We start from the raw sequence: 20,619 nt of genomic DNA, 5'->3' as shown, positions 1-20,619 counted from the left end.
GACTCAATCTTACTCTTCAAGAATTGGAAACTCTATCACTTTGAGATAATTGTGCCCAAGATGTCTCCAGCCATCACACCACCCACCAGTCCTTCTCTGTCCACAAACAACAGCTCCAGGGAGGCCCTGCTTGGGCTGCCCACCAGACACACCAGGAAGTTCTCTTCCACACACTCCAGGAACCTGCTTCCTCTCCACTGTATTGTATTTCCAGCAGACATCTGGTAAGTTCAAGTCCCCCAGAAGAGCAAATGCTAACAATTGTGAGTCTTCCCCCAGATACTTATGGAATATTTTATCTGCCTCTTCAACATGTTGGCTGGTTTGTAACAGACTCCTACCAAGATATTGTTGGCCTTTCCCATGATTCTAACTCATGAACACTCTTTTCATCACTGTCAACAAACTCTGGAGAGTCAGAACACTCCCTACCATACAGGGCTACCCCTCAGCTTTCACACAGGTAGACTTCAAGAGCAAACCAGCAGTACCAGGCTGACAGTCCAGCAACAGACTTCAGCTTCTCATTACTCCCCACAGAGCTCAGGAGATTATCCTGATGATTTGGACTGCTCCTCAGTGCTGTTGGAGCAGAAATAAGTCAAATTGTAAGCAAAAGATTTGGTATTGGGTCCTAATATAATTGAATATTAAGTTAAAGCAATATGATTTTCCTCCATGTACATTTTGTTAAAAACACACAATAGATTTTTACTATGACATGAAACATTTTCAGTCATTTTTATGGCTATGTAGATAAGATAGAATCTTTGGTGTTTCAAAAACACAATCAATGTTTATTTGTTCTCATAAGTAATTCATGGACCCAACAATATTCAACAAAACTTCATTTTTAACAGATCTCTTAATGAGCATCATTTTTACAGAAAATCACCAACAAATAAATATATGAAAACAATTGCTTTTGACATCACAATGGTTAAACACATTAAATAATTCATTAAATTGTGCTTTACGTCAATGAAAATCCCTAGGTCTACAAACTATCTTTTAAATAGGAATGGAAGTATATATGATTACTCACAATACAATCTCTCAGTAGCAGAATTCACAAACATTATTGCACATAAACAGAAGGAAAATTCCTAAAGAATAAAGTAATTTACAACCTATTAATTTATTTTTTCGTCTTAAATATGGCAACTGATGGGAATTCTTTTTTTTTCTTCTCTTCCAACATTTATTTGAAATCACAGAGCAAGTGATATGGCCAAGAGGAAAGCCAAGGACATTGCAGGCATGGAACCCATTTCCCTCCACAAAATGTAGACAAAGAAAATATTACAGGAACCAAACTGCAAGAAGTGTTACAGTAAAAATTTGGTACCTTTTTCGAGTGTGATTTTTCTTTTTTTTTCCCCATACATACAGAGGATACAGCCATCAACTCCAGCTGAATGACTTTATTGTGATCATTCATCTTGTAAATAGTATTCCCCACCAGTCTGGAAATCACCTAATCCTTATCCCAGACCCAAAAAAAGAATAATTCCATGTGTATCAGGGAAACAGTAACAGGGAGAAGAAAGAGTGAGATATGTTTTAAAACAGCAGTGCTCATAACTGACACAAGAGTGCAGGTGGGAAACAAGATCCCACTTGGGGGGAAGGAAGCATGTGCGGGCAAGAAGATCAACTTAAGAAATCTCCTGATTTAGTCATGGATGTTAAATCTGAAACATCTCCACACACAAAGGTGATGTGACCTGCTGTTGGGTGAATGGGTGTGATACAGATATGAAGTGTGGCTCTGGATCTGACTTCCATCACTTTTTTTTCTGCATTTCTGATTTTACTGAATAGCAAGTAACTGCTGTATACTGGGTAGAATCCCTAGCAAGGCATTGACAGCCTCACTATTAACACAACAGCAGTGGAAAATACCAAACATCAGAAACAGTGGGTTTTTTTTTCTCTTGATGGTGTAAAAGGTTTTTACTGTCAGCACTAGTGAGTGGGAAAGAGAGACAAATTTTCATTCCTTAATAAGGCCATAAGGCCTTACGGTGAGTGCTTGGACTACACATCAAATTATCAGGACCAAGTTCTAATGACACAGCATATGTCTTTGTCCACTCCAAGCCTACAGTGAATTATAACTGGAAAAGGCAGTGCTGGGAATGTGATGGGTGAGATTAGCAAGTACATCTCCATTACAGAAGAATGAGATTTGTTTCAGCACCACAGTAGCAGAAGCCAAATTGCCTTGTTTAAGCAACAAAAGAATGCCAGGAAGATGGACAGAAATCCTATAGCATTGCTGCTCACAAAGCTTAAAGAAGCATGCTGCTCCCTGATCTTATATGGGCCAGTGTAATTATGGTGAAGCTTATGCTGTCAGAGCAATGAAAACCTGGAATAACAGAGATATGAAGCAGGACCTTCATTTTGCTTTTGCATTACATTATTTCAGGCACCGTGCCCAAGAGGAAAAAAGCTGCAGGCCTGTGTCTTAGAAGTCAGCCTGAAGGTGTTCCCAAACTGCATTATTTGTCATGTGTAAGTAAACTCTGCTAAGAAAAACAGGACTGTTGGTGCAGTGATCTGCAGCTGGAGCTAGGGAAGGAGGCACCAGGTCCTTCAGGCCCAGGGCTCTGGGCAAGGTCTTAGCTGCTGACTGCCCACCCCTCCCAAAAAAACCCAAAATAACAAAAGCAACAAACCTACTCCTCCGGAACCAGGGCTGTTACACAGGCTCCAGAGGGAAAAAATCCAACAAACCAACTTCAATTTTAACTAAATCCCAAGCGTTAAGGCAAATCCCATTAACATAGATGCCACAGCACATTAACAGCTCTTCAGGACCCTAATCTTGACTCCTGGGAAATGACTGATGAAAAAGGTTAGGCATCACATTAAGATGTTGCCAAACTGTTCAAGCTAATGTAAACCACCTAGAAAACGTCTTTGATTTTCCTCATTAGGATTTGTTTTGTATCAGGCAGAAGGAACAGTCTGGAGAACAGTTGGTGTGCTTAGACAGCTGAAACTGATACTTACAGTCACTGGTGAGGCTCCAGGGAAGTATTTCTGAGCACTGTCTCCTCTCCCTTGAAAAGAAAAACACTGTACTTTCTAAATGAAAAATGGGGTCCCAGCTGCTGTGAGCAGCATGGAGAGGTGGCCTGCTGAGCAAAGAGGTATGTGAGGAAGGGACAACATTTTTTGCACTTAGGAAAAAAAGAAAAGGATGCCCTACAGAACAAAAGATGAGTTGGAATTCATCTTACTTCCTTGCTTACCATGCTCCTCAATGTGAATTTGGCCTTGTATCTTTCCTTCCACATGGCTGGCTTCTCCCCTGCCCTTCAGGGTCTCCCCAGCACCCCGAGCTACCTGTGCTTATGGGAACAAGAAGTGCACCAGCAAATCCTGGAGAGTGAGCATCAGGTGGCAAAAGCATCCTTCCTTCCCCTCTCATGCTGTTTGGTCTCCAGCAAGATGTAGCAATGGGCACAGGAATGGGGAGATGCAACAGCTCCCATCATCCCTGTGTTACCGACCAGAATGCTCCTTCCCTCCACAGGGCCAGCCCAGCCTACAGCCCTGGTGCCATCAGCTGTCAGACCACTGTGAATTACCTGCACTGTGCTAAAGGTGCAATAGTGCCAGTGAGGCTTGGCTCTTCATGGCCCCACTGTCCTGCAGCCAGGACAACCAGAGCAAGCTTCAGACCTCAGTTGTCAATATTTCAATTTAAGTCTTGGAAGGTTGGTGTCCATTCGTGAGCGAGGTGTCGGAGCGCCTCTTCCAGGCAAGGGGGATCCAAGCAGCACCATCCAGGAACCCAGGGAGCTCCTCACTCTTCCCTAAGGCAGACATCCCATGCTCAGGCAAGAGAACAACAATCTTCCTTTTCCCTTCTGAATGCAGAGGTGGGAGAAGATGTACATGAGCCATGAGTGGAAGAGGTATCAGGGACCAAACCCCACCGCTACTCACCCCAAAGTAACACATTGACAATCAGACGTAAAGCAGCAGATTGTTAATGAACTACATTGATAATGAGGCATCATCCTGGTAGCCCTCTTCACTTCTTAATGCTATTATGATATTTCAATGTTCAATGTATTATTGTATGCATTAACTTTCAATAGGATCATTAGACTCTATTTTTGATATTCTGCATAGATAAGTAGCAATAGCATTGTCAGAAGAAGAGAAGATACAGCATGCACAAAAAAAAAAATCCAACTTGGAAATGAAGGGACAAATTTTCAAATTGAGCCTCTTTTTTCTGTAACACATTATTTTTCCAATTAACTAGATAGAAACCTTGAATTTTGAAAACAAGCGAGAAATGTGCATCCACATCAGGTACTCCAGTACTTCTAATTAGCAAATCTATAAGGTAAAAGCCATTCATGCATGCAATAATATACTTTCAGCATCTTGATTTAGCAGCCACGTTGAGGCACTTAGAGAAATTTCCTCCTAATGCTTTACATTTATGCCAGAAGAAGAAGGAAAAAAACTCTCAGATCTATGGTGCACAGGACCCTCTTTTAAAAATTTCACTATTACGAATGGAACAACATAAAATCTTGGAATAAACAGATGCAGTTTAGCCACAAGAATGGAACACATGGGGGAAGAACCCATTGAATCATTTTCTAGACAAGGAAGAAAAACAGATACAGATCTCTCATCATGAAAACCATAAATTTACAAAGAATCCTCATATAGAGTAATAAATATCAAGACTTTCCACATATCCATTATGTATCCTATAAAAATGAAAGCTGATTTTTTTTCTAGCCACTACTCTAGTTCGAGAGAAAACCAATTTAAGCTGTATGCACTCAGCATCAATGTATTTTAACAGACAATATAATAAACCTGCCTACCTTCACAGACAATGTATCTCCAGGCTTTTACAGCAAATCTGGAAAATGTCGCACTAATATTTAAGCTTTTCCTTCTCTCTCTTTCCTCTTCCCTGGAGTTTTCTTGACCCCTTTTGTGAATGTGACGGCAGATTTCATTGCCCCCAGCCAGATAATCTCTGTCATGTGTGCTCAGCTGCCACGTGGACCTCATTTCTCAAAGCTTGCCTTTGCGACACACACTTAGAAAGATGGTTCCTACCTGGCTGGGCTTGGTATTCTCAGCACCTGCAGGGAAATAAGCCAATCCCTCTACTACCTCACCTATAATCGATCTCTCACTGCTGGCCTTTGGAACAGAGCTAGAAGTGTCCCAATCCAACACTTCCTATGTCTTTTTTAATCACCTCATCAAATTCTTCCCTTAATCAAAAGACAGCATGTAGAAGTTTGAAGGGCAATGTGTGCACCTTATCAATTTCATTTACTAGAAAGTTATGCACTACAGTTGTAATGAACAGTACGAAACAAACCAGCTCTCATGTCACAAAAAAACCAAGCCAGGTATTTTTCCCCAGTCTATCATTCATGTCTGCACAAGTCTTAGTAGCTCAGATTGTACAGGGTACATCTGTTAATGCAAAGGATCTCTCTGTCTCTTCAACCCATCCTCATAGCTTAAGCCTTTGAAGGAAGTCTTTTCTGCCAGGAATCTTATTCTACTGCCATTTAATAACACTGATGAATACCTATTGAGAAAAAAATACATTCTCACTGGCAGAAACCAAGAAAAACTGAGACAAGGAGGGGGAGTTGTCAGACGAGGTCTCATTTACCAAAGCAGTAAGTCTCCCTTGGCTAATTCCCAGGTAGCCACATTGCACAAACACTCTGATTCTCTCATTGGTCAGGCGAGATGGGGGAGCATCACCACCTTGCAACCTGACTATTATAATCTTCAGTAACAGCTACTTCTGCTGCCTCTTCCCTTGGCCACTGGTGAGCTCTCTGCTCCCGCAGCAGTCGCCGCTCCTCTCGCCTCTTTAGCCGGTTCTTCTGGTGCTCCTCTTGCTTGGAGTACTGGAAGCGCTGCAGGAACAGGTCCTTAGCATATTCATACAGCTGCACGTCCAAGAAATTCAGCTCCTCTATCCGCCGCCGCACGTCCTTGCCGATGTCCACGTTTGAGGCGCGCGTGACGTTGAACTGGGTGAAGGGGGAAATGAATTTTAGGTTGAATGTCCTCTCAAAGAGATACTGTGTTTTCCTCTGAAACTCCGTCAGCCCGAAGAAGGCCATGTTTTTCAGATTGTTCTTGGCGCTTTGGAGAAGAATCATGTTTCTCTCACTCTCATTCATGAAAGTCAGGTTGTAGCAGCCCACCAGGCTGAGGTCGGCCAGCATGCGCACCTGGCGGTTGCTGGCCAGGTTGTAGCTGCAATCCATGAATTCCTGTAAGCTGACTCCAGACCAGTCGTCTCCCTCGTAGCAGGTAGGCAGCTCGTCTGGCGTTGGGCTTCTTCCATCGCACATATGAAGGGAAGTTTTCCACGTCGCGCCCCTCTGGACGTGTTTCCATTCACTCAAGTACCGTGACACTGGATCCCTCAGCATGGTGATGTAATAGAAATTCCTGAAACATACAATTAAACACAGTTTTAGGATTTCAGTAGGTTTTCCTGTTTATTCTCCAATAAAACTATTACCTAACACTGGCACCACACCCTTCACTTTTTCCAGGGCAATGTAGGCAGTTCAGGTGACTATTTCTGAGACAGTAAAATCTTCATAAATACTGTGAATAAAATACAAGGTAAATTGGGAGAGAGAGAGAGAGAGATGAAAGGAAATAAACAGTTTTCAGAGAAACAGAATTACTTTGACCTATCAAGTGCTCAGTGATGGTTACTTTACATAGAAACCAATTAACTGAAGTATGCTCCCCTCCACATTGAAGTATCAACCGCCAGCAATATCAGAAACTGTGTGAAAAGTGATTCTAATAATGCTGCCCCTTCTCTTCTGGACTGAGACACGCACGTCTCACAAGATGCAGGGGTTGATTATCCCTACAGCACTCGGGCATAACCTAAGAAAAGCTCAAGCAATTTCATGTGGACAGTGTAAGTGCTAAAAATAACACCATGTGGAAGAATGGCATGAGCCACCTACTTAAGAAAAACCCTATTATTAAGTGGGTTGGAGTGAAGATAATAAGAGACCAAAAATCCATTAATATGACTTGATTTGAGAAAAGTGCTTGATTGAAATTAGTTATAATCCTGTAGTACAAAAGCATTTGTTGGTGTAAGGATTATTATTGTTCAATCTCATCTGTCAAGAATACAAAAGAGACACCAAGATATATTGATCTGAAATAGAGAAAATAACTACAGAGCTCAGTTCATTGTCAGTTCATCTTTTTGCTGTTAAATTCAGTTTGTATGTCTTACTTATGGCTATCTGAAAGGGACTGCAATTAAATATGTATCAAGGAAGCTTTCACAGATTGAGGTTTTTTTAACTGAGGGATGTTTTACTCAATAATAACTCACCTGAGTTATAGGGTGATATCATATACACAAAGCAAAACTGAAATACTTATGATTTCTCTCAGCTAGAATTACCAGAAGAAGATTCATGACTAAAATTAACGCATGATCTGGTATAAAAATAGGCTCGTGAGTTTGCATGACTCATCTTACTGCAAACTGCACATTAATAAATCATGAGCCCTAAGATTTCTTAAGAAAAGTCTGATCTCAGTACTTTTTCTTCAGCCTGGAGAAGGATGAAGAGAGGAAGCAGGAAGCAGAGAAGGATGAAGGAAGTAAGCAGGAAGCAAGATTGCTGAAGACAAGGTACCTGTAAACAAACAAATGTTTTGGAAGGATCATCTCATACAAGAACTAACTCCAGTAGAATGAAAAATCTCAACATTTTTAACAACCTCCAAGACAATTACTTTGCTTTTTCAGGTATCACCCACTTCCTGCCACCAAAGATCACCATCTCCATGAATCTTAGGTTAACCATAAAAATATTTATTTCCCCACACACTGCTAAATATGCAGATATATTTCCCAGTGCAGGCAAAGCAAAGGGAAACAGGTCTGAATACTTCATTCGTATTCATTCTGAATTTTCCACCTACAGGATCTGTAATATACTTTCCAGAATAAGGTTATGAGACCAAACTATGGACTATGTTCTGCTGCAGGGTAATTTCCTGAGCTACTCCCTAATGCAAACAGCTGTTTCAATACTTATTTCACAGCAGAAGCTTTACAGGTGGAAGGATTTAAAATAGGGATTGTCATGGATGTATTTTCACTATCACTTGCACTGGAAGCCAAGATTTCTGTCAGCATCATCAAGATGCATCAGCATCATCAAGATTTCTGTTATCATCTGTCAGATGACACTTTGAAGGATGATATTTCTTGAATCATTTGGAGCTTGGGTCTTCTGACTGCTGCTCACACATAGCCAAATTGCACATCAGCTGTTTCGGTCCCCTTCAGTTCCTTACACCACCCACATCAACAGGGAACCCAAGAATCACACAACCCTTCATAGACAGGTATTTCTAAAATCCCTCTTCTCCTGCAGAGCAGGAAGTATCAGAAATCCTCCTGTGTACTCTGCAGGATTGTTCCACGATGAAAAAGCAGTCTTTGGACACTTGAGGCACAGCTTTCTCTTCTCAGATTGGATGCTTATCTCATCCTGGCTCTACACTGCATGTATGAGAGCGCATTAAGAACTACTTGCCATTTTACAGGGAAAAAAGGGGACGCATTTCACAAGTGCTGTGCAGATAAAACAGTTCTCAAACACCCATCAGCTCTGAGCATAAGAAGCTGCTGTTGCAACATCCAGCAGGCACTGATAGGGTTGTGATCATAAACAGCTGAAACTCCAAGGAAACAGAGATGGAAAAAATGGACAAAGACTCAGAGGTAATTGCAAACATCTACATCAACAAAGATGGGTCATTGGCTTAGTCCTTGTATTGCTGCCCCTCCTCTCTTCAGATAATTTTGGATGCTAACAAGCAGTAACAGACAGATTTTAAACTTGCTCTTGACAGTTATTACCTCTAATAGTTCTGTCCTTCCTCACCCATCTCCAGCATGCCCAGTCAGGTATGACTCAGAGCAACAACAATTAACAAAAATACCTCCTTTGCATCAATCATTTCCCTTTCATCCTTGGATATGTAAATGTGTTTGATGTGCAATAAACAGGAGTACAAAGCAAATGCATGGAAATGAGAGCAGTACATCTTTGGTTAACATCCGCACCTTCCCTTCTGCATACCGAGCCTGCTGCTGCTTCTCCTTGTGAGTACCTAACTTCTGCAGCTGTTTTCACTGCCCAGATAAGTCTCCTGCTGGATTCTGCAGCTTCCAGAGAGTTGCCTTCCACTGAATGGCTTCTTCATCGGGCATACAAACTTTAACAGCAGCTTGACACACATCTAGTTTTTGAGGGTCTGATAACTTATGCTGCATTCACAGTTTACAATCCTCTGATTAACCTTCTGGCTTTGACCCTCTGTCACCCTTTTAATCAATCTGAGGTTGGAAGACCTTAAGATTTCTTCCACCTTATCCTGGACACTGTCCAGATGACACTGCTACATGTTGCCTCTGGACTGGAGGAATGCTACACGAACTTGTACACAAAGTTTTCTTTCAGGGAAAAGCGTGTCTCCAGAATAATGATACAAGTAAACACACTAAGGCCCTGGACATTTGTTTCAGTTGGAAAATTATATAACTTATAAAATTATCTTAGGAAATGGGTTTTAAATTGTTTTCAAATGTTGACATCTATGGAATAATTATAGAAGCATTTTGGAGCCCTCAGTGCCTCATATACAAGCATTCAATCACACTGGGAATAGCCAAGGAGTCAGCTCATAACAAAGACAAGAAGCAGGTTAAAAATACAAAACAGGCTATGGCCTTTCTTCACTGTTCAGTAAAATAGCATAAAGTTAGCTGAACACTGAATATGCCTGAGCAACTCTGAATACAGATTGTGTACAGATTGTTCTTGTTGGTGTAAATGACCCTCTTGCATTACCCATGCTCACACTTATGGCTGTGTTGAACTCAATGGCAACCCACTGTGGGAAATACTGAGCAAAGAATCAAGTAATGACTCCTGTTACCCTGTTTGTCAAAGCAAACTCATCACAGACTTCTTGGATTTATTTTATAGACTGCCATCATCAATTGCTAAAACTACTACCACAGATACCCTCAGTGCTTAAAGGTTAGCCAAGAAGAATATGCTGGTATGTCAGGGAGAAGATATTTTCCAGAAAATATTCCAAATTAATTAAAACCCATACAAACTATATCTATATAATTATGTAATCAATATCTATATCAGCATGTGTGTGTATAAAAATTTACACTGCAATCTGGCCATAACCTGCGTATGTCAATGACAGAAAAATGAGAGTACATCCATAACTGCCAATGTATCTTGTGACTGTCTCTATAAACACATAGACGTGTGTCCTGGGGTGACGTTATGATGCTTGTATATCCCCATTCATCTGTTCTGTGCCTTTAAGACCGGCACTGAAGAGTGGAAGTTTTGTTTGGGTTTCTCTTATCAGGACACAGAGACAAGCAGTACACAGAGCTGTTTTTTTTTACTTCCAGCTTTGGGCTTGCTGCTTTTGCTTGCTGCTTTTGCTTGCTCTCTTTTTCTGCTCTTGCTTCTGCTCTGCTTTCTGCCTCTGCTTATTAACTAGTTCTAGCTAAACAGTCCACATTGCTTCCTGGACTGTTTCTCCTCTCCTGTTCCTGTGACCATCTCGAACCTGCTCCGGACTGGGACCCGGGAACACCAAGGGTTTGGCTGCAGCGGCTGGCCCAGCGCCGGAGGGACTGAGAACAGAGCAACCATCCCCGAAAGAGACTTTCTGATTTTGCCATCTTTCTCAGAGCGGTGTCATCAGGTATTGTTCATTTTGTGTGCTGGGGGGTGCGGGGCCAGTCAAATAAACAGGTTCTTTCCACCTCTCTCCGAGGAATTTTTTCCCGAACCGGTTGGGGGGAGGGGCCGTGTGGGTTTCGCTTTCTGGAGGGGCCCTCCTTTGCAGACTCTTTAACAAATTTGCCCTAAACCAGTACAACGTGTAAGACCAGTCTAGATTTCATTTCAAACACCAGCCCACTAGTTGCAGTGTCAGTTCCTCCTGAAAGGAAACTTTATGCAGCTTCCCCAGATTAAGCAATCTCCTTTTGAGCATGATGTACTGAAACTACTGAGTTATTGAAGTTGTCACTGTGGGATAGTTGATTTTTTGGGTGAGTGATGGCCACAGCAAGGGCCTGATGATCCATGCAAGAGCTCAAACAAACGCCAGTGTGAAGTGTGGGCTGCACACTATTGTTTACACTGGAATTACGAAGTACTTGGTAATTCCTAAGGCTCTAGTCCTACTTGCATGAAATCCAATCTCTTCATTAGCATTAGGCAAAGAAAACCTTTAATTAAAAGAACAGATAAAATGAGCTTCTAGTTATAACCAAAGAACATGTATTTCTTCCACATTATAAGGTATTTTAATATAAATACTCTAATCTTACATTAATCCTTCAATAGTATTGCTCTGGTTTAGAAATTAATTTCAGAGGAGCAGAGTCTGCTATAAGCAGAGGTGATCCCAAACCAGAGCATTTTGCCTCCTCTATCACCATGGAGCAGATGTCCCAGCTGAGGGAGATTTACTAAATAAGTGAAGGATCACTGCACACTGAGAACAGAAACATCCTGTAGGGCCTCCTGGGGAAGAGGGATGAATGGCATCTTCATAAAAGGAGAACAGCATGCTCATGGCAGTGGATGCAGAGACAGGAGAGTATTTGAGGTGGAGAGAAAGAGTCACCAGAGAATATTTTGGAAAGCACTAGCAGACAGAAGAAAGAAGAACCCAAGTGACTGAAAAAATCCAGGTGCATCATAAAACTATCCACGTTCTGCTTCTCCTTGGTAGAAAGAAAAGCCCTGGTCAAGTTTATGTCCCAAGTGGAGATAAGAAGTTAGAACCTTTAATTGTGGAAGTGAGTGTACTCCTGAGGAAAGGTCTGAAATACCCACCAAAAGCCATCCTGTCAGCACACTTCTGCTACCAATGGAGCTTGTGGAAAATGAAGGCTTAAGAACGACCAGCATTATGTGAACAAAAACCTCATACTTCCCATTTTTTTCCTGAAGCCCAAATTCTCACAGGCAGTAACAGAGTTAGCCCACAGTCAGTAACCTCTCTTTGGGCAAAGTATTGTCAGTATGGGTAATGGTGAAAGGAAGAGGGTAAACAAATGAAACAAAGGTAAGTATAATGCAACACATGTGCAATTAGGGAATAATTGAACGTGCAACAGGAATGATGGGGGGAGGCAGAAAGCAAAAAAATATTGTCAGGCTGATCTGAACTGGTCAAAGTCAGTGAAATGCAGATGCATCAGCTTGAGGCTGGCAGCATTTCTGTGCAGAGTGTCTCTGCATCCATGGTGTGTTTAATTTACAGAAAACTGCCCAAAATAACAAGAACAGACTGCATACTTATCCAGAACAATGGCACTGTAATGAAAATCTATGAAACAGTGCACAAAATATATGCATGTCCATCTGTCTGCAGGAAACATCATACAGCTTATCCACCAAGCCAGACTGATAAACCCTAGCTGTCCCACAAACTTTGGCAAAGATAATGCAGCAGGAGCACGTAGGCTTCTTAAGCTTAGTGTCTCTCACAGGATGCTAGACACCGTGATGGAATGGTTTTCTAAGAAATCCTTTACATAAATTTGTAAGCTTAATACTATTATCTGTCCTTTCAGGTTTTCATGGGTTTCTTTACAAGACTATTACTGAAAGAACAGCCACCACCATTAAGAAGTGAAGGTTTATCTACTCACATCACAGTCACCTGCTCAGCATGTAGCAAAAGCACTTAATTAGCTGTTTTCTCAGAGGATCTGAGCCCTCACCACTTCTGCAGTTTTCATCTGGCATGATGAGCACTTTACTTAAAACAGTGGCTGTAAAATTCTATAGACACTTACTCCATGTTAAAGGAAAACTTAGCAGAGTTAAATAAAAGAAAAAGAAAAAAACCCCAACTTTAATTTTGAGGTATAAAACTACAAGATTTTAGCTGTGTCTCATTATTCCTTTGAGATTTTGTCCCATGGCTCTGAATCTAACTGGAATAAAAACTGTCCATTGTTTCCCATTTCCGAGTTGGCCACAAGTCTCTATTTTTAAACTTAACCTTTTCATTACCCCAGTGGCAGAAAGAGCAGCTAAATCCATACAACATGCCTGCTCATAGAAGGGACTGGATGCTGCTTTCAGGGAAGGACAGCGAATTGCAGTGGTCCACACACGAGCTATGCATGGAGGCAAGCTCTGACACCAGCAGGGAGCTGCTCAGCACAGGCAGTGAGGTGTGGCTGGCCATGGCAGGGACCACCTCTGGCATGAGCTGCATCCCTTAGAGGCTCCCTCTGCATCACAGCGTGTACCTTGGGCACAGAGGGAGATAACTGCTGACCTGGAGGTGTCTGTGTTGTGCAGGTGTCTCTGCCTGCAAGGTGAGCCCTGCGCTTGGAGCCAAAGGGTCCTTGCCTGAAGGGATGTATTCACAGAATGCAACGTTCAGGCCAATATCAAAAACTAACCACTAACATAACATTTTGTAATGAGGGAGAAATGACCACAGAGAACCTCAATTTCACAACTCTTTGTACCTATAATACATCTACCAGCCATGATATAATATCTCTTTCTAAACATGCTTATAGAGTTGGAACATTCCCTGAAGTAAAACAAAGTTTTTAAGCAAGTTCTGTATTGTTTCATACAAATCTCCAATTCAGCAGTTAGAAAAGCAGTCCGTTATACCTTTGTTGTCCTTGCTGATACATCAGTATATCAGTGTGGCAGAGGGAGGGCTGGGAGTCAGACAGCTGGGATTGTATGTCTGGCTCTGGTATGAAAAGGTGGGCACTTGGGAGGCAATTTGTGGTGACACAGACTGTTACAGGCAAGAGAAATGTAGTGATTGGGCACTGGGAAGCACTTAAGAAATGTGAAATCTTGTATTTCCTTGCATGTTAGGAGGAATACTCCCTGTCACTAACTTCAGTTTCTTTTACAGTAATTCACTGCTTTCATCACAAAACTCTCAATTTTTCTGTTTAGATATTGCAAACCCTTTTTTCTTTAAAAATATCCTCTGAAATAGCTGATTAAATTCTGTATCCATGCCATCAGAAAAAGCTCAGGAAAGCTTTATAGCACTGTTTTATTTTATCTTTTTTTTTTTTTTTTGCACAGTTTTGATCAGAAGATTAGTGTCCTACACCTGATTAAAGAATGACAGATGACAAGGAGTGTCTTTAGAGATCACTCACTCTTTGACATCAAACAAATTTTAACAGTAGTGATTTAGGGTAATCCAGAAGGGTAAAAGAAAGGGAGGGAACCTTTGGCAACACAAATGCTACACATGCAACATTAGGAATTTTTCCACCTAAAGAGTTCAATTTTTCTTGACGTGAAGCTAGAACAAATTCAATAATGGCATAGGGCTATGCATAGATATGGAAAGAATGAGATACTAGGTAAGCTATTTTAACATAGCACTGGTTCATAGATTCATATAATACAGAAAAAATATTAGTTTCAAAATCCAGCACTACATCTGTACTGAAAACAATGGTAAAAACTGCATTTGTGGAGACTCTAATTTTTTTTTTTTTCTTAAATATTTCAGGAATTAAGACAACTGGCCTTGGACTAGGCAAAATGACAATTTCTTTTTTAAATGTTCTCTGCTTTTAGACGTTGGACATGTGATTTTGTACTTTTTTAAAGTAATGAATAATCATGACAATAATAATCACATTCTTGACACATCACATTGCCACAAGCCCTTCGAAATTATTAGTGAAACTGTATCCTTAGACCAACTGCTGGCAAAAGGATAGTGGGAGTGCTGAGAATTTTTTTCTTGGCATAGGAGAATATAAGTTTTAATGATGTATTTCGAAGAAGTGTCTAAGACATTAGGTGGAGATCAAACAGCAGCCTTTCAGCACCTAAGAAGAGGCCAGTGAGAAGATAAAGCAAGGCTTTTCACTCTTGTGCATGGCAGGATAGCTAATGAGGGACAATAGTCAGAAACGGAAAAAGGTGAGAATAAAAGGAAACCAATTTTCATTATCAGAATAATTAAGCATTGGAAAGTTTTGTCAGTAGCAGCTCTGCATCCTCCACCCTCAGAGATTTTGAAGATCCAACTCTCCCCAACAAAATTCTGAGCAACCTCAACTATGCTCAGTGGTGGCTCTGCTTTGAGCTGGAAGTTGAACTTCTCCTAAAATCATTTCCCAGCCCTGGGGCTCTGGGATTCTGAATGACAGCAGAAAGTCTCCTGTCACCAAATGTACAGCCCTGTCAGACAACACAGCAAACACGAACCAACTCGACAACTAAATTATCCCCTTCTCCCTTGCTCTTTCCTGGCCACCCTAGGAACAGTACAGAGGATTTTTAGTCTCTTTTAAGAGATTGTGGGGATTTTAATAAGATTTTAACTAGGCCTACAACACTCCAAATCAGCACACCCTGAATTATTGAGCAGCTTCACGAGTACTTATTTCAATGACAGGTTATTCAATATAGAGTCTCCAGCAACTGGAGAAGACAGTGCAGCCACTACATATCCCTAAAGAAACTAATTCTGTTCACAAGTATCCAGTCTGTATCTAGCAGCTCCTAGGCTAATGAAATGATGAAGTTACCCATGGTTTTAATCCTGGTATTTTAGAAAATGCACATGAATAGCATATGAGTATGTGTGAGGTCTCTGAGCTAATATAAGTTTTTCCTGTGTGTTGCCTTCAGGATTTAGGCATACATTTTCAAACACAGAGCATAAAGTTGGGCATTTTACTCTATATTTAAACACATAGGGAAGCTCAGCCTCACTGGCAGTGAAGAAAATAGAGAGTAGTATTAGCAGATACTAAGAAGCTTGTTGATTTATTTAGGAAAAAAAAAGCTCTCAGAGGTATCACAGTGCCCTACCTACCCTGCCAGCACAGATAAGAGCACTCAATTATCCCTTTCCTAACTGCTTTTGAAATATCCTTTTCATGCCATTGCTCCTACTGAAAATATCTTGTGAAGGTTGCTTCTTACGGTTAGGAACATAAGTCTTATTCCCAGACAAAACCTGGTCTTGGTCTACTTAGATCCAGTTGTTCTTGAGTTAACACTGCAAATACATAAAAGAGATTTATAAATGTAACATCAGAGAAGGAGAAATAGCATTTAAGCTGAGGATCAGAGAGCAATCACACCTCTCAACTTTCAGTTTAGAAAGCTGAACTACTTTTTATTGTCACCTCTGATAAGAAAAGTCCTAAGTGACCAAACTGCAGCCCCCAAAACCTTGGGTCATGCTTAGATCCTTTTACTGAGTTTTCCAACATCTCAGCTTTTCATGCTAGCTTTTGATAGGGGGCTTACAAAAGTAAGGAGCTCCTGAGATTTGTTCCAGGTTTTGATCATCATAGCACTCCTTTCCTGGCATTTGAACTTGCACACTTCAAATTTCACTATACATGGCTAGAATTGAGCAAATTTCACACAGGGCTTTCTTTTGATGTGTCTTGTACAATAAACATTTCTTACCTCCACTGGCAATGTATTCTCTGATACACCCTCACATTGCATTTTGGTTTTTTGTGGGGCCACATGACTCTGGAAACTCACACTCACTGTGTCACTGGCTCAGATGGTCCCTGCCCACAGCCTTTGATGGTCTTTAAGGTTCCTTCCAACCCAAACCATTCTGTGGTTCCACGAATATGAATGGAAGACTCCCCATTTTAGCTGGTAAGCACTCAGCTGATAGAGGAAACCTCTTTCTGCCAGCTTCAGATGCATGAACCATGCACTTTGCACTACCAAATTAATTTCCCCTAATTTTATTAAATCCTCAATGTCATTAGGCAAATTCCATTAATATACTTAAGCTTTTAGCGGCAGCACCATTAATGGAAACATGAAATATGGTCAGAGTTAAAACTAGCCCTGAGGAAATTCATGGATAACTTTCTTTTAAGTTCCTCTTTCAGCACATCTTGTTTTGTTACCAGCTTCTTGTTCAGCAGAAAATTCTTATATTCAGCCTCATGCTTTCTGCCTTGTATAATAACTGTGCACATGTTGGTCCATCAAATACTTTATTGAAGGTAAATTTCCATTCTGCTATCAGAGATGGATGCTGGATTTACATGCCACAGCCCAGAGGCCCCAGCTTTGGTGTATGTGAGAACACGGAAGCTGGTTAAAGATGGGTAAATGGCAATTTGTTTCAGAGTGAAGTTGTTTGGAATAGAAATGTGTACATGAGATGATTTGGTGCAAAAACAAACAAGCTTGATACGAATTGTAAATCATGTCTTGACGAGACATAAATCCAACAAACTTCCCTCCAGTGATTTTTGTTCTTTGCCTACATTATATCAAGCTCAGTTGTTCCAAGTATTTCTTAAATTGCTGAAAGGAGTGAAGTAGCAAGAATCTTCCTGAAAGAAATACAAATACAAAATGCAATAATAATTCAAACAATGAGAATTGCATTGTTCTATCAAGCACATGCACAAAACAACCCTTGTACCTCTTAAGAAACAGGGTGAGAGCACACACAGGAGGGAAGTACTATTTAAACACCATAGATATGCAGTGTCTTACAAGATTCTTCAAAGATATGCAAGGCATTTGTGCTGGGGAGAATGAAAAATCTTTTGTGGAGAGGACTGGGAAAGGAGGAGTCCATTGCTCACATCACCCCCATTCTATGTACTGCGCACAGGTCATTGCTGTGTTTCAAAAGAACTGCGTAAATCTGTGGTACGTGTGACCTCTTTACTCAAAATTGTTGCTTCTTTTCTCTCTGCCTTTGCTAGGCCACTGCACAGAAGGGAACATGAAATAAGGGTGCATTTGCACTGCTCTCCTACCCACCTCTAGCCCCAGCCTGGGGAGGAAGCTCTGAACTTGCCTTTCTCAGGAGGATGTTACAAGTGCGGGGGAAACGAGCTAAGGGGATGGAAAAGGAAGGTGATGACAGACAGTGTCCAAGAGAAGAGCAAACCTGAATACAGTGCTGCATAAGGGACCTGCAGTTTGAGTTTGTTTTGCCAATATAGCCTTAGATGGTTACAGCAACCTGTTTGGGAAGAGACTCTCCTGAAATAGTCTGGTACCTACAGCCATGGGTAACAGCTCAGCATAACAGAATTAATGAAATATCCCTCATGCACACAGGACAAACCACAAAACCCTCCTCACAACCAGCAGCTGCCAAAAAGGTTAGAGAAGTCCCTAACCTCTGTTTCAGGAGGACTCTCATGGGGTCACTGCCTGGGTGACCGAGCACTCCTCCAGCTCCAGTGCAAAAACGTGGGGACACAGAACTCCTGCCTATCCAACAACTTAAACAACATAAGGCTTTTCCTAATGGCTCTAAAGGAAAAAAAAATCCCTGCATACCTTCATGCAGAATTATGAGAGATCTGTTATCACAAGGGTCCTGGCTGCCTGCAGGAATACACCTGGTTGGTAAAATTCAGTTTCAAAGAGCCCCTGAATAAACAAATCAAATGTAGCCAGATCCTTAAATCTTCTGACATTTACATTTCTTCAGTCAGATTTTGTTAGGTCTAAAACAAATCAAAATTAGTTATTTTAAATGCAACTACAATGTTTCTTTTCATGCTCTTCCTGTTTTTTGAAGGAGCTGTTGCTATCCCATTTTATTCTCTGGCTAGGTAAAACTTGCAGCCACCAGCATCACCAGTGTTCCTTTGTAAATGGCTTCACTGGAAACCAATTTTTGCCACAAGTGTAACCAGGCTCCCTCCCCAGCTGAGCTTTCTCTGATTTCCAACTAAGAGCTCAGTTGCAGGCACTCTTTTCCAAGTCTGGAATGCTCAGATAAAAGTTCTGTGGGATTTTTCACTGCAATGCATTTTGAATCAGTGCAGTAATTCTGCTCAATTAATAAAGTAATTAACAATAAAAAGGGCTCAGTAATTGAAATCACTTTGAAAGTACACTAATTTATTCTCTCTAAACTTTGCCTCAAATCTTTATTAATTCTGACGTCAAGCAAAATGACCATAAATTATAAATGATCATCACAAAATCCAGACATCACAATAATCTTCTTGTCCTATATGCTGAGTTTTTAAAGCCTCCCATAAGGTAAACAACATGACAACACAGATATGAAAGAATTTCAGGTGATTTTACTAATGAATATATTATAAGAGAAGTGTTCCCTCTTTGTACATTAAAATAGTTCACAAAACCTAGGGAAATTACCCAGCTGTAAAACAAAAATGTTATCTATTTTTCCCCTAAAATTCCTCTTTTTGTAATGCAACTGCATGATTTTACCTTTAAGCCAATAAAGAAGAAGATGACAGGATATTTCAATTGAATACTTACATGACAGACTGCTGACTTTTCATTTTTCACTGAACTTTGTGAACTTGTGAATTTTATAGCATCTGAGCAAACCCAGAAATATTTGGTATGAGTATATAACTCTAAAAAAACCCAGAAATGTTTGATATTGATAACACAACTCAAATATAAGCAAAATTGCCATTTTCCTTCTCCATGGATCTAATAGGCATCTTTGCACATATATAAATCTATATGCACACATAAATACATAAAATCTCCACAAGGGGGCCATCTAATCTTCCCCAAATCTTTGCAAAAGCTTAACTTGCTTTCCAAAAATTGATGTCATAAAGCTTTTGTCTACAGGTACTATGGTACCTTAGGAAAAAAGCTTTTTACCAACTGGAAGTGACTTTGTGATGCAATTTCATACAAGGAAACTTGTAGTTTGAAATGGAATCACTTTTTATGCACAAATCCCACTATATACTTGGCATGCAAAGAACTTTGATAAAGCTTTTCCAAGTTCACTACTTGCAATGCCCAGCCAGAATGAGACCTTTTACACACACACACAGACACAGAGCCAGCTCCCATGCCATGGCAAGGCAGCCTCCAGGATGCAGCCTGGTTCTGTGTTATATTGGAATTTGTAGGCAAAGCTCAAAGTGAGGGACCATGAGTGATTTCAGCCCTGTAACAATGCATCCCCTAGGCGCCACAGTTAAGGTACAAATGGTATTAAAGTTATTTGCACTGTCCTCTCAACTCCCTGCACATATGAAAAACAAATCTTGTTTGTCATTCCTTGTTATCTGCTTCAATATTCTGAACGTCTTACAGACACAGCATTAAAAGTCCTCATCTTCTTAACTCAGCTGTAGCTCTGTGATGGTTTTATTATTTACCATACCTCTGACCTTGGAATACCTAGAAGAAATGGGACCATCTCCTTCTTCTGACCTCAAATCTTAATTAAGTGGGCTTAGTCACACATGCCAGGCTGTGGACTGCACTGTACCATCAGTTATGGATGTCATGCTCTGAGAAAGAAGCTAATAAGATGAAATAAAGAAGTCTAGGCTTCTAAACAACTTCTATGAAGGATTCTTTACCTTTCAGGAAAACTAGGTAGAGATTATAATAATGATCATAATAATTCAGTCCTGCAGATACAGCACAAACCCAGCAATCTGCTAACTCGATCAAAAGAATCTCTGTACCTTGATCTGCAGCACAGACTTTAAGC

At 40.7% G+C, this 20,619-nt stretch overlaps 1 protein-coding gene across 2 annotated transcripts in view; it reads right to left on the bottom strand.

Moving 5' to 3' along the window:
• Nucleotides 1–1,133: 1,133 nt before the first annotated feature.
• Nucleotides 1,134–20,619, bottom strand: part of HS6ST3 (heparan sulfate 6-O-sulfotransferase 3) — a 292,241-nt gene continuing 272,755 nt past the window's right edge. For both annotated transcript variants that reach the window (XM_074535633.1, XM_074535634.1), the window contains one exon: nt 1,134–6,480. In XM_074535633.1, coding sequence (XP_074391734.1) covers nt 5,775–6,480 — 706 coding nt within the window. In that variant the 3' untranslated portion in view covers nt 1,134–5,774. The remainder of the gene's footprint in view (nt 6,481–20,619) is intronic.

The sequence above is a fragment of the Zonotrichia albicollis genome, chromosome 2 (genome assembly GCF_047830755.1).
Source record: "Zonotrichia albicollis isolate bZonAlb1 chromosome 2, bZonAlb1.hap1, whole genome shotgun sequence".
In the NCBI taxonomy this organism is placed as follows: domain Eukaryota; kingdom Metazoa; phylum Chordata; class Aves; order Passeriformes; family Passerellidae; genus Zonotrichia; species Zonotrichia albicollis.
The sequence above is the reverse complement of the archived record's forward strand: the minus strand, read 5'-3'. Positions and strand labels throughout refer to the sequence as shown.